Here is a 15512-nt window from a genome sequence, read left to right as displayed (position 1 = left end):
ATTTGGATGCTTTTATGCACTACATCACACACGTGAAAGTGGTATCGCTGTCGTCCATTTGAATGATGATAGGCCATCGGTTTCTTGTGCATGGAATGCAGTTCATTTTTTGTACCGCGACCCGACGTCATAACAATTCAACCATGCCCGGCGAGATCCGTTGCGGTCGCCTCCAACCGTGCATTTCTCCTTCGACTTTGATTGGAGAGGTTTATGTGAGCTGTTGTCTTTAAGGTTGATCTACGGCAGTTGTTTAAATGTCTATCGGTGGTTCTAAGGTTGCAGAAGGTGCAGTTCAACAGCGTCGGGGCCAAAAGTGTTTATGGTCGCCTTGACGTACGGCGTGTCAGTGGGATGAGAGGGTCAAAAAGGAATCGTGATTTGTAATCATCGTTGGTGTACATGGGGAAATGGTCAAACTATAAAAAGTGATTATTTCGCAATTACCCAAAAACAAAACAAAAAACGGAAAATAAGTTCTGCAAATGGCATATCAATGTTGTTTGGGAAGTGAGGAAATCTCCCCTTATGTTTGCTTTTATCAGCAAGATTACTTTGTTCAACTTTGGGTAGTTGACTATCCACCCCCCACCCCCGAAGTATACGAGATTATAAATAGTCAGCCACAGAACTGATTTATCTCCTGTTATAGTCGTTTATAATGGCTAAAGGTTAACAGAAGTGTGGACAAATGCAGTGCAAAGGTCTCTATGTTCTCCAAATGTCATATAGTGTGTATTTACCTTCACATGATGATCCTATGGCATGTTTCATTGCCATACTAGAGATAAGTGGAGGCTAACAGTGGTGGGGAGAAGTGTGGGGTGGGGGGTCTTTTTGCTCTCAAATTAGGGCTGAATTGCCTTATGGGGCTTGCGACATGCCCCCCCCCCCCCAAAAAAAAAAACTTTTTGCAAGTGCGTACATTATATGCTGGTGATTAATTATGTCTAGGGCGGCCCGGTAGTCCAGTGGCTAGCACGTCGGCTTCACAGTGCGGAGGTACCGGGTTCGATTCCAGCTCCGGCCTCCCTGTGTGGAGTTTGCATGTTCTCCCCGGGCCTGCGTGGGTTTTCTCCGGGTGCTCCGGTTTCCTCCCACATTCCAAAAACATGCGTGGCAGGCTGATTGAACACTCTAAATTGTCCCTAGGTGTGAGTGTGAGTGCGAATGGTTGTTCGTTTCTGTGTGCCCTGCGATTGGCTGTCGGGGTGTCCCCCGCCTACTGCACGAAGACGGCTGGGATAGGCTCCAGCACCCCCCGCGACCCTAGTGAGGATCAAGCGGCTCGGAAGATGAATGAATGAATGAATTAATTAATGAATAATTATGTCTATTTGGCATTGTGAGAACAACCCCCCCCCCCCAAAAAAATCAATTTATCACTGCATTCCAGTATTTCACCTCACAATTCAAAATTGATTCAGATAATTCTAATATGCTGAATTGATTCATCTTGTGGATGCTTTGCGTGTGATTTGCGTTGGGTGGGCGATCCTCCAAACAACAACGACATGGCGACTACAGCAAGGGGTGGCCGCCTGAAGCGAGCACTCTGTACTTTTAAATCTGAGGGTGACGTCGTTTTCGGATCCCCTGTTCAATTTGCTGGCAAACTCTGTCTGCGGACAGAAGATAACACCGTGTCTGCAAGGACCTTCGACTGTGCAGGCTTGTGCAAAACGGTTTCAGATCACATAGAGATAACCGAAGCACGATACGCAACACCAGCACGGAAACGCACGTGAGAAGTTGCCATCCAGAAGCTCGGAAATGGAGCTGAAGCCTGATTTTTGGAGTTGTTGACGTCGTCATAGAGACAGCTGGGCTTCCAGAGCCACTCACCCCGACGAAACTATTGCTTCTCATTTTATTCAATGAAAAAATATTACATTTACATGCACTTAACTTTTTCAATATAGAGGTGCCATCATGTTTTAGTTTTTTTTGTTTTTTTGCTTTGATACTCCATTTGAACCAATGAATTATGGTGCACTCTCTCTATTGCAATTTCCGAGAGGAAATCAATACTGCATTTACAAGCCCATTTTTTTCGTGGTTACACAATTTTACTATTATTATAATTTGTTGGCCATTATTTATTTAATTATTTATTTATTTTTGGCCCATATGCAGAAATTCATCATCATTCAATCATTTCATATAATCTTTCAAACCCAATCGATCGGTGGGGCGGGGGGGGGGGGCGGACTTACTTGTTTACATGGCGTAAACCCTTTTCAAGCATTTTGTGTGAAAGGCGCACAACGCACAACCTTTTGGCCCGCGGGGCCCTTCAATTCAGGCCCTGTAATTTTCATTGAGCAATGAGCTCCTGCTTGAAATGAGACCCCCGAGCCGGAGCTATTAACGTGAGACCCCCCACCCCCACTCTCGGTTCTACTTTGCTCCAAAGGGACCTTGTTTTGATTCCTGATGCTTTTATAGGTTTTGTCTTTAAGGAGACATTCCTGCTCGGCACATACCGTGCGCCCCTCTCTGCTCCTATTTTCCTTCCTTCCCGTCTTGTGGGGCCTTTGCAACCCCCCACCCCCCACCCCACCCTCCACTCACAAACACAACAATGATCACAACATATGTGTGTGTTGCTAAAGGCCGCTGACCAGCCTGCCCTCTCCTGACAGCCAAGCAACACTCCATGAACTTGGGACACCCGTCACAGCGGCATTAAGATTGAAGATTTTGGGTGGGGGGGGGTGGGGAGCTCCTGTATCCAGCTGGGTCGGAAGACAGGGGCGGGTTGTGTGTGGGGGGGGAGGGTAGGGCACAGATGCAGATGGTTTAGGTCAAATGGAGATGTTTGAGGGTAAAGAAAGAGGTAGTTGCTGGTGGAAAAGGGGGGTCGGTGGGGGGGGGGGGACACAGGAGCTCAGGGGCACAATAACTCCAGAGGTTACGCCCTCCCAACCACAGGAAAAGTGCATTCCCACAGATTGAGAACGGATTAGCTTTCTGAGCTTCAGTTTACCTCTTGTCGGTGTGCCTCATGCAAATGGGAGGAAAAATATTTACAGCGGACCATCGCTGTTCATGGGGGTTAGAGGCCAAAACTCAAACATTCTTGTCCGGAAAAAAAAAAAAAAAGTGGCCCTTAAATCTTTTTACAATTTGCTTAAATGAATAGTTTACACCTTGAACGAGTGTTTTTACTCAAACGAGTTGTAATATTAGCGTACCAAGCGCAATACTTAATTTGCCATAAAATGGCGCGGCTGTGATAAAAAATGTGTTATTTCAACCAAATACTGTTCGAAAACTACAAACTTTTTCTCGATCAGCATGAATTACACTCGAATCTGGCTTTTTTTTTGGAAGGACATTTCTGACATTTTAACATCCAGCTGCATGTTCATCCACACGCTTCACTCAGATGTAGCTTGTAACTCCGGCCATTTCAGTTATGTAGCAGCCCACCCTGAACACACCAAAGAAGAAGTGGAGTTTGGTGGATTTAATAAACGAGTGGGGCGGCCCGGTAGTCCAGTGGTTAGCACGTCAGCTTCACAGTGCAGAGGTACCGGGTTCGATTCCAGTATCCTGTGTGGAGTTTGCATGTTCTCCCCGGGCCTGCGTGGGTTTTCTCCGGGTGCTCCGGTTTCCTCCCACATTCCAAAAACATGCGTGGCAGGCTGATTGAACACTCAAAATTGTCACTAGGTGGGAGTGTGGTTGCGAATGGTTGTTCGTTTCTGTGTGCCCTGCGATTGGCTGGCAACCGATTCAGGGTGTCCCCCGCCTACTACCCGAAGACAGCTGGGATAGGCTCCAGCACCCTCCGTGACCCTAGTGAGGATCAAGCGGCTCGGAAGATGAATGAATGAATGAATAAACGAGTGCAAACATGGATGCCCTGTGTACCTCTGTGTCACATGACCAAACCCAGACAACGGGTGATGAAAATATGCACTTGTCTTGCTCATCTGTATTTTGCTTTTCTCTCCCTTGCAGAACGGAAGCGCAAGCTGGGCGGACGAGGCGGACAGTAGCAGAGGAAGAGGAGAAGCCTCCAGAGACTTTGCCAAGGTGCGACTTGATTTAAAAAAAAAACGGGGGGGGGGGGGCAATTAAAGGTGCCTAATGGATCGTTTCAACTTTAAAATGGCTTTCATTAGGCAATGCTAATTATTTAGAACACGATATAATCCAAACAAAGTAGTCGGTGATCTGTATTTGTCTGAGCTGCTGCTAATAATGGCGTTTCCTCTTCAGTTGTACGAGCTGGATAATGACCCCAAAAGGAAGGAGTTTTTGGACGATCTCTTTACCTTCATGCAGAAACGAGGTACTTTGCATTTATTTACATTGCGGTAATACAATTCAAACGGATCTGCAGTCTTTATGAGCTTTTTTTTCTTTTTTTTTTAAATCAGACACAGTAAGCCATTTTGTTCGGTACACAAATAAGAACTTGATATACTCTGCAATAGACATTTATCTGTCCAAAATGTATTTTGGCAATATTATTGCAGTCATTAAATAACATGTACTTGCCTAAAAAAAAAAAGTCCATCCAAAAATGAGCATCCTGGGAGATAATTATTCATTATTCGTTGTTTTGGAGTTTATGTTGTACCTACTTTCTCTTCTGCCTTGCCACCTGGTGTAGAACGTTAAGTTTGATTTGGGATTTGGGAAATCAGGAGAACCTGTCCCTTGCTCGATAGCGTGGTTTCGTTCTCCATCTCTCTGTGATGGAGAGTGGTCTGATGCTTGATGTGGTGTTGTTGAGAACTGTGTTTGTGATGCTGCTGTTGCAGTTTGGTGGTATTTTTGTTTGTTTGTTTTTTGCTCAGGGCATCACCATAATTTTCAGTGGGCCAACTTCAATTTTTTGCTCTTGGCATTGAAGTGGGCAACACAGTGACTAACTGGTTAGCTTATCTGCCTCACAGTTCTGAGGTTGTGGGTTCCAATCCAGGCCCGGCTTTACTATGTGAAGTTTTCATGTTCTTCAGATGTTTTGATGGTTTTCCTATTTTTAAATACATGAGAAAAAAAATCAATAATTCTCAATAGACTGATGTCAAATGTCCGCGCTTAAATTAATCAGAAATTAATTAAATTAATCAGAGATTGATTACACAACGTTGTGGTGCGACTACATATCCTACTTGTTCTTCCAGAGTCTCTAATTTCGTTGAAATACAACTCCCCATAACATAAGATCATCTTTTTTTTATTTCTCCATCCGTGTCTCTGATTCAACTGAGACTGTTGTAGGTTAGTGATCTCCCTGGTCTGACCTTAGAAAGTCCTCGTTTGGGGGCTTGATGAATTAAGTTGTGAGGTAGGGGGCGGAATCTGTCAGGGCCCTGTTAGCGTCTGTGTCCAGCGACAGACGGCGGGAGTTGTAGTCTGCTGACCCTTTTACACATGCTGATCCATCACCCAGACTCAAACGTCGCCTGACAGGAGAGATCTGGCTTGACACGCCGTGCCAGCCTCACGCTATTCACACCAAAACAAGAATGGACTCATCTGTGACATGAGCGAAAAGGCTCACAGTTGCAGTGCGAGCATGCGTGCGTTGCTGAAAATGCAAATAATATTAACACTACAATACCAGTAGTTATATTTGAGCCGTTATACAGAACACGGCTCATTGCTGTGGCAATCAAAATGCAATACAACCGTATCACATTTGTTGAATTTCCCGTGATGACCGTTTGTTTGTTTTTTTTCCCACATCACATCACAGCACATAGAATATAGTGCAGGAAGTCCTCGATCTACGACATTTCGACTTCGCGATGCCCGTGCCTCTTTCGCCATTTGTGTTTATGCGCCTGGAGTATCTTTGCCCTGACACCGACAAACATCGGTAAAGACTTTGGCTTCAGTCGGTTTGACCGTGGCGACCGTTATGAAGGACAAAGACCGTATTTTAGTGCAGGTGAAGGGTTTCATCACCATGAGGGATACAGTGATCACGAAGCAACATTCTTCGATCCTTGCCGAGATCAACAAAATTACTTTCATTATCAGAATCAACGTAAGCTTAATATCAGCCTAACGCTCATTCAGGAAGAGGCACGGCGTGTTTTCCAAACTTTGAAAGAGCACTAAGGCAAGGAGACTGCCCGTGCCAATCCTCATAATCTCAGTGTACAGGGGTAAACTGCATTCACAGGTGAATTAGCTACAAAAGTTTTTCTGGGTCATCTCGCCCCCAAAAAAATCCAGGAGGGTGGGCATCTTGCTGAGCGAGTTTTCGTAGGCGAAACCCGATTGTTCCGGAAGCAGCTGCCTAATCTCTCAGCAGTAGTGATAAGTATAGTATCGTATTTCTTTTTTCATTTTCAGGTATTTTGACAAAGAGGAACACGTGCAAATTGAGTGGATAGAATCACAGGTTATTTTCAGTTCCTGGCGTTTTATAGGTCGCAAAAAGTGTTGCGTGACCCAACTTAGAATGTTATGGCAGTATTTAATACAAGGGGTCAGAGTTCCATTCCGACGGCAGCAAGATCATTGGAATTTGTAGTACGAATGGGTAGTTGTTTATCTCTAACATGACATCATCATGAAGTTATTATTGTACTAAATATTCGTACGAAAACGGTCAAATCAAAAACAAGTGCTCAATTAATCGGACAAGGGTATTGTACGTTGCCACGTTATTCTTACGTCACACGTCATTCGTTACGTCAAAATGTCTGCATGCCCAACCTCGGAGTTGCCGGTGTAAATTAGATGATCTGAATGAATTTTACATTGCGTAATCGAGGCCAAGACATCTGATTACAGAAGCTCGCTTGGCTCAAATTCTCTGGCAGTGAAGAGGAGGGGAGGGGTCAGTGACCAACCGAGTGCTCATCTATAATGGACAAAGGGAAAAAGAATATGAGAGTTATTTTTCTCCCTGAATGTCTTGACTGTGATGATGTTCGGAATTGTTCGCAATGGAAGAGCAACATTAAACAAATACCGGACGCTAAGTGACTTTTATGCAGTCGTAGCGTATCGTTTCAACTGCTCCAAGATGAGAGGCACAGTGCTGACCTCTGCTGTGGCGTCTTAATCACAGGCAAACAAATTGTGTGGTGGCTCGGGGGCGAAGGGGGGCGGGGTTGAGGGGAATCTTTTTTGGGGGGGTTCTTTCTTTTTTTTCTATTTTTTTTTTTTTTTTACACTTGTCAGAGTAAACCAGAAGAAGCGCAAGTGCTCTCTCATTACACCGTGTTACCCCTCCTCTAGTTTCTACTTCAAAGATGCGGGATTATTATGCTTTTTTTTTCCTTTTGGGGTCGGAAGGGGAATGGAAGAGCATCTGAGTCTGTCTTTAGTTCATCATTGTTGTTTTCTCAATCAGGGGTTCCCCCTTTCGGTGTCCAAAATGTCCACACCTACACATGATGACAGAGTCGCCAATAAAACAAACATGCTAAGTCAATCGTTCCTCCCTACTTTAGCTTTGGGCCGAGAAAAGCTGTGATATGATGCGGACTTAACTCTGACATCCCTGCATGAATGATGTTGGGGCGTGGGGTTAGAACAAAAGGCGTATATTATTTAGAATATCATCCTATTTGTTGCTTTTTTTCAAAAATAAGACATATTCAAAGATTACATTTGTGTTTTGCTAATTGTTAAAATGTCTGTCTTCCTTTTGTTAAAATTTAACATGAATATGCTATTTGTACAATACGGTTTTAGTCTTTAATGATATAATTCAATACATAGTAAACATCCTGATTTATATTGCGCTTTCACAACAGCTGCAGCTGTAGCAAAGCGCTTAACAAAACGGTTAACATAAAGTAAAATAATAAATGCGACGCATAACATATGATGACAACTTTTGAAATGTGAATGAATCATCCGGACTTTTTTTCTCAAAGAGGTTGCCATTTAGGAGCATACGTTTTTAATTGGGATAAGGATTATGAGGGGGGTCCTTGGAAACAATTCTGTTGGGGGCGGGGGGTCCCTCAACCCGAAAAGTTGAAGAACCACTGTAATCTAAATGCTCTGTGCGCATGTTAGCCAAGCGAAAAGAAGCTGATGGCTGGAGACAAATGGCCGAGCGCTTTTTCTCACCTCATTCATCGCGGGGGAGGGGGGGGGGGCTCCAGGCTGCGAGAGGAAAGCAGCAGCGGAAGGAAAACTTACGAGGGATTCCCATTTCCTGCCAGTGCGCTTAAAAACAGCCGAGTGCGTGTGTGTGTGCGCGCGTTCGGGTGTGTGTGTCTATTTGTGTGTTCATGGTTGAGGAATTTTAGCAGCTGCCTTAAATCCTGTCTTTGCATGAAGAAACTCATTGGTGGCCTCGCTCGCTATCTTTGAAAGGAAGACGTGTCCAGTTCCTGACTCTTGTTGCGTTAGCGGGTCTTCCTTCCTTTTTGCCAGTTGCTCTCTTTGTGCCATTACAATAACCCGTGAAGCTTATTTGTGCAGGAGGTTGTCTCAGGCATTGGGCCTCGACGGCTGTGACCCCCCCCCCCCCGCCCCCCCCCCCCCCCGACCAGCATTTCCCTGTTGCTGTTCAGTCCCAATTAGGCGTGGGGTTCGATAAGAATTTAGCGATCCTGATTCCATCATCGATACTGCCGATGGGTCGGATCCCTTTGCGATTACAACCAATTGAAGATGGGCTTATGGGCTCAGGAGGATTTTTTTTTTGTGGGAGGAGGGGGCTGGGGGTGAAATGCCTTTTTGTTTTTATGTGATATTGCTTTTGAGAACTCCGTTCTTATCTGTTTTTATTGTTGGGCTTTTTTTTCCAATTTTTTTTTGTTAATTTTAATACATTTTTAGAGCAGTTTTCACAACAAAAAAAAATGCATTCAACCCAGGACCTCTGCACTGTGAGGTCAACGCGCTAACCACTGGACCACCGTGCTGCCCCACCACAGGACAATAATGCAAAATACACTGCCAAAAGTCAATCACAGGACTGTAACGCCATAGCACGTGCTTTTCGCCTCCGGAAGAGGAGACCGGTGGGAGAAACCCCCCCCCCCCCCCCCCCCACCCACCCCCACGAGAAACAAACAAGAACCGAGAGAGGCTGCAGTAAAGGCCTGGAAAATAATTTTAAATGAAGAAAGCAACACTCTGGTGAAGTCACTTGGTTGCAGGTTAGATGCAGTTATTGCAAGTAAGGCTTACGTCACCAAATATCAGTTGTTAATTTCATATTGTCTGTTCCGATACTTTTGGAGGGGACAGTACTTTGTCGCCCAAAACGCCTCATGAGGCAATGAGTGTTTGCTGTTCGGACAAGAACAAATTTGGAATACCGGCTCGTCTGCATTGATGTGGTTTCTCATTCACTTTGAAGCCGTAGTATTGCCTCACCGCAGCGGTTTCTCTTGGCTTTGTAGTATCCAATCCAATCTTTTTTTTTTTTTTCCCCTGACTAATTTCTACTGCCGTGCCTTTGCATTGATCCTCACGCTCTGTGCGCTGGTGTATGGAGATTCGCCTCCCAAATACAGGATGTATATAAAAATTAAATCAATAAATGTCTGCCATAAGGCATCCATGTTATCTGGAGCTTTGGGCTAGCCGCTAACAATAATAATAATAATAATAATACATTTTAGTTATAAGCGCCTTTCAAGACACCCAAGGACACTTTACAATAACAAAAAACGCAAAACAATACAATACGGGTTGAGCAGCGGCAGCCAAAACGCGCCAGCGTTCACTCAACCCGTATGTTACAAGCTAACGTTACATGACGCAAAAACAACGAACGCGCCTGGTATGTTTACGCTAATGTCCATGTAATTGCCATTAAAAATGTTGTCTGGCTTCTGGAGCGGAGCATTTTAGATATACAGTATGACATGGCTTCATCATGTTCATTACATTGGCTGTTGTTTGTTTGGTTTGACGAAGCATTATCGCGCGGCTACGGAGGAGTTGTTGTCTCACCAGGAAGAAAATGAAAGAGCGATGCGGCCAACTGCCTGTCAGCGCTGTCCACTTGAGAAGATTAATGGCTGCCGGACGGGGTCAATTTTAACGTTTAGATTCTCACCGTCTCGCACGAAGGCTTGCAAAGTAGTGGAAAGTTTCAAGTGATCTTACTCAACATATATGGGGGAAGGCTTTTGTGTGATATCGGCTAGAGAAAATCTTTTAGTAATTAACATTTGGGCATTATGAACCCGTATTGTAATTTTAAAAACAGAAAACTGACTTTTTAGGTCAATTCCCCCACTCTGAGGCAACCCCAAATTTTGTCATTTCCTTTTCAACCCTCCTCACACGTCACATCGAGAAAAAAAAGCAGAAAACTTTGATTGCAGTTACGAGAGTGGGAGATTTAATGAAAGCAAGAGCCACACTAGCGTTACACTCCTAATCGAAGATGCAGTCTCGGCTTAGCAGGGACCACATGGTGGGTTATCTGCGCTTTAGAGTTATTCTGGGAGGTGATACTTTGGTACATTGCCATCGAGTCATCTTACACGATGCAAGGAGTCGAGGACGGAGGAAGTGGCAGTGATAAGGGTGAAGCCATAGAATTTCTGTTCAAAGTGCTATCACGGAGGCAGCAAGTAAGATCATTTGTTCGAGCTCAAAATGGCAATAAATAAAAAATTGGTTCCATTAAAAAAAATGGAATTAGACTTTCTAAATAAAAAAAACTTTGATATTCAATCGATTTGGCACTTGAATGTGTTTGCTGTGATGCCCGTTGCACTGTTTTAAGATTAAGATATCCTTTATTTGTCCCACACTGGGGCAATTTACATTATTTTGTACCTCTTTTCGGCATTATGAAATGCGTAAATGAAGACATTCCCGTATCCCCTTTGGTGTTTCTATTGTGGGAAACGTCGGCCTCCCAGCAGGACATTAGAGGAAGTTCCTTAACTGTAACCCTGAGACCATGAGCTCTGTCCACACCAATTACGCCATGAATGGGCTCTGGGGGGATCAGTATGCATTATATTACTACTCTCCTCATGCTCCCCCCAGCTCGGCTGTACGCCGTCCCCACCCCTGGTAAAGAGGCGGGGCCCTCGGCACAAACACCGCACGACAATAGGAAGGTTCTCTAGCCTCGTTTTGCCTGCAACTTCTGGAAAAAAAATAGCCCTTTTCACTCCGAGAGCCCATTACATTAAAGAGAATCGATCTGAGGTCGAACAGAAGAGCCAGAATCGATGATTCTTAAGGCCAGAAAAAAAATCCGGGTCCACATTGTGCTCCCATTCGTTGTAGAAGGAGCCAAACGGCAATTGCTCTCAGACTTGGACAAGCAGTCTAAAAGGGGTGAAGCAACAATTGTGTTCAACACAAAAGAAGTGAGAAGTGAGTGTCTGGTGTTAGGACTTTACAACCACGTCCCAACTTTTGCAACCCCCCCGACACACATGTGACCTAGTGGCTTTGTTAAAGCTGTGACACCGCCCCCAGCCGGACCATTTCCAAGTTGACTTCACCCCCCCCCCCCCTCCCATTCCATGTCTTTTACACCTAACTGTGTCAGGGAAAAATGCAGACTTTACCAGACTGCGTGAAAGGGTGGCGTGAAAGTTGCTTTCACCACAGCAGGGCACAGTGCTCGGTGTTCAACTTTACACCCTTGTCCCGGCTTTTCTGAAATACGTTTACCACACAGCTGGCGTCAGGCATCTCTTACGGCCGTAGGCGCTACCGCCGAAGAATTTCCAGGGCGACGTTGTCCACCCCGTTACTCGTTGCTGCCTTTTACACAGAACAAAACAAAAGTTCTATCAGGTCAAATTGTCGTCATGCGAAAGGGGCCGTTGGCAGCACTTGCCTACTTGAGAGTTGTGAAACGCTTTTGGACGTATGAGAGACGACATTTATTTTATGCGTGACTGTCGATGTTACGCAGTTTGGCAGCGTGCGAATCCCCTTTCACACCGCACGCGCCGATTTAACGCAATAAGCAAATGACATTTATTTTTCCTTCCCTTGTCTTTCCTTCCGTCTTCACCCCCCCCCTTCCTCGCTCCCTCTGTTTATTGTGCTACAGTTACAACCACTGAAACTTGATAACGCCATGGGGGATGGGGGGGGCACCGTGGTATCGGCCTGCTTGGTTGAGGCCTGGGCGGGGGGGGGGTGTTCATTGTTGGGATCTGGGGGGTTGGGGTTGGATTAAGGGGCCTCCTCCTGTCCTTCACAATATGATTAATGATCTCAAAACAAGTGTAGGGGGGGGGCTAACCTTTTTCCGACAGGCCGGCTGCTTGATGGACAGCAGACAAGGGCCGGGGCGTCGTATGTTGGGTGGCATGAAAAAGGTGACGGCGGACAAGGGCACTCTCGAGATGGGCTGCCAAGGTGACAAAAGGGGGTGGGGGGGGGGTCAGTGGAGGCGCACTCAGCCAGTCAATCAATCAGTCAGTCGGTCAGCTGACCAAGCACACGGAGATAATCACACGTCCATCTTGGAAGAGCGTCACAGGAAAAGGGCGGATCCCCGACTACTTTTTAATCATGCCACCAAGCGAGACGCCCAAACTGCCACCCAGTCTGGATCAAAGATTTTGTAGTTGTGCGGCTTCTTGTGTGTTGATACGTTTGAGGAAATAGTTTGCCTTTTTGGGGCGAACTCCACCCTTACAAGCGGACAAATTACAAGCCAGCCTTAAGGGAGGCAATGCAACCGAGGTGGTGGTCGCAGGGGGGGGTTGGTGCTGCGTCGTCTTTGTTCAAAACCAACGGAAATGGTGCTTTTCGTGATGTTTGTTTTGATATTCTTAGCCAGGGTCGATACAAATCTTCTTGCCAACCGAGGCTACTCTTTGTGCTGCTTCCTTTCCTGAGTTCAGCCCCTCCATCGCCCCCCTCCCCTGTTGTTTCCTCCTTTGCCATTTGTTCCAACACTCTGCGCCGTCCATCTTTAATTACGACCATACTGTAAACAGATTTAACTCTCTAAGCTGCCCAGCCGGGAAATTCTTAATCACCCGACCCGTAACTAACGTAGCATAGAAGAATCATAGGCCGCTGAACGATTCACGCCGTCATCCGAATAAATATAACAATGGCCGCCCGGTTCATCTCAACCATCTCGTTTTGTCTTCGAGTGTGATACGCTGCCAAAATTCAAATAATTAATCAGTGCAAAGTTCCGAGAACTGCTTGCTTTCCAACTTCGAGGCTTCAGACACGCTGCTTTGTGCATAGCTAGCAATTAAGTTGCATATAATGGTGGGAAAAAACCTGACGGCACCGTAACGTCAACCGCCAAATTTTCTTTCCAAGAATATTTTCTATGCAGTCCCACTAGTCTAAACACAGTATTCCGATTAATATCACATTTATGGAATATGGCTATTTCGGCACTTGCCTTTGACTGAAAATGACATCACAGTTGCTCAGGGCTATTAACCAGTGACGGACAGCTCAGCTTGTGAATGTCACACGACAAAATTGAGAAAACGGGCCAACTAGTGGCAGTGCGCGGATCAGACGGTAAAGAAAATGTTTGGGTTTCAAGTATTTTGTGAAAACCAGGATAAAACCACTTGGAACAGCAACCTTTTATCTCTGTACACCTGAATTGAATGTCGTGTGACGAAAGCGCTAACCAGCAGCCACACGTGAACTCATCTCGTGCCATCTCTGCGTAGACCCCCCCACACCTCCCTGCCACACTTGCTCTTCCATCTGTGTCCTGTGTGTACTCTTAAAGCAGTGCTTCCTGGCCTCCACACCCCTGTGATGGATGGCACCAAGCACAATTACGGCCCCCGAAGGAGCCCTACGCTAGTACAATAGCCCTGAGCTCACTTCCACCAGTATTCCATGCGCACGCAGCAGCAGGGCAAAGCAACAGAGCCCTGAGTGGCCTAATGGAAAATAAGAACGCTTGACTCGAAGGAACGGACCTTAGGTTTGTTGACGCCACTTCACTTGCTGTGATTTGATTGTTGCGTGTGGGCCCGCTATGATATGGATGCATTTAGCGGGTTACGTTGGGCTAAAGTTAAAATGTGTTTTTATTTGGTCAGTATTTATTGTACATGAAAAATAATGGGGGGTCTTGGGTCCTTGAGACTCATCCTGTTGTCTACCAAATTTTGTATGGATGGATGAAATTGGCATCGAGTAAATGTTTTGCTTCTTATCGGGCGTCATTTGGTTAGGTCCCCAGTAGGAATTTGTCAAATCCAAAATGGCCGACTTGCTGAGACTCTCTCTTGCGTGTTATGATTGACAAGTCCACCCAATATCTTGTCGATCAATTAAACTACTTCCTCGGGCGCTCTTTTTTTTTTTCCTAAAAAAAAATAATAATAAAGACTTTAAAACAAATATTAAGAATGTGAAATTGAATTACAGTTAATCAAACATACTTGTGTATTTTATATTTGTATGATTCAAAACACGTCCATTCATTGCGTTTAGATGAATACAATAAATATTAGAGGACTCGTGATAATTTTACAATCTTAAAACACGACCGACACTATCATCAACTACATTCCCACATTTTGTTTGTAATGTAATTATACCAAGGGATGGAACAAATACATAGACACCATAAACATTCAGTCGTATAATGGTCGTAAACATACTGGCCCATTTGTCAATAAAGAAATTTCAACCCATCCAAACTCTTTCAGTGAGTTCACATGCCTGGAGCCAATTTGCATATCGGCATCGGTTACATCCTGCAAGAGCAAATAAACGACCAGCTGTCATGCCCTCCGAATGCCAAAAGCAATTACCATTGATGGCGGTTAAAATTTGGATGAGGACCCCCCCCCTCCCTCCCACACACACACACACACACACACACACACACACACGCACTTTCAATACCAGCGTATCGCTTTTTCAGCTCTCGTATTGATCGCCGCAAAGAAGCTCGTCAGCTGAAGGCTACGTCCGTCAATCTGGGTGCCAATTGACTCAAGCGGCTAATTTTCTTTCCAGCAAGAGCCAGTCCGACAAATCTGACAGTCCTGGTGACCACCGCGGTTCGCTTAAGCCTGGTAATTAAATTCAGGATCATCTCAATAACTCGGTCGCAAAGTTCATTTCAGTAGTTCAGTTCAAAAAGTGGATTTTCATTTTCATTTTAAAAATCATTAAATATTCTACTCTGCGTGATGAATTTATGATAGGAATCAAACTATTATCATAAAATCAACTGTGATTTTTTTGGGGGGTGGGTTGGGGGACCATTTGAGTCAGTTAAATTTTCATCTACCTCATCGAAAGAAATCTCCAGTAAATGCCCCTCCTCTTACGTACATATTCAGCATCCCTTGTCGTTCTATCGCTTTGTGACATACACATTCTTGACATTTTCTCATTTTCTCGATCTTCCAGTTAAACATGAAAATAGAGCGGTGGTCTTCTGCCTCTCGGTTAAATAACTAGTAGTACGTGTGCGTCCGTACGTGCACACATGTTGGAAATGTAACCTCTTTTTTTTTTTCCTGTGCCCTTTCATTTTTATTTTTTTTTTTACACCACAGACTCTTGTTCATTTGCATGTATAATTGGAAAGAGGGAAAACCAACCTTTACATCAGGATGATGATG

At 44.9% G+C, this 15512-nt stretch overlaps 1 protein-coding gene across 1 annotated transcript in view; it reads left to right on the top strand.

Annotated features, from left to right (window-relative positions):
* The window catches only part of LOC127600010 (AT-rich interactive domain-containing protein 3B-like), a 72303-nt gene that overhangs the window by 34667 nt on the left and 22124 nt on the right, over nt 1-15512 (top strand). Inside the window, exons 3-4 of the mRNA XM_052064340.1 lie at nt 3970-4044; nt 4231-4303. Of these exons, the coding sequence (XP_051920300.1) occupies nt 3970-4044; nt 4231-4303 (148 nt within the window). The remainder of the gene's footprint in view (nt 1-3969; nt 4045-4230; nt 4304-15512) is intronic.

This window comes from Hippocampus zosterae, chromosome 4 (genome assembly GCF_025434085.1).
Source record: "Hippocampus zosterae strain Florida chromosome 4, ASM2543408v3, whole genome shotgun sequence".
NCBI classification, from domain to species: Eukaryota; Metazoa; Chordata; class Actinopteri; order Syngnathiformes; family Syngnathidae; genus Hippocampus; species Hippocampus zosterae.
Note: the sequence above shows the minus strand (reverse complement) of the source record. Positions and strands in the feature narration are given on the sequence as shown.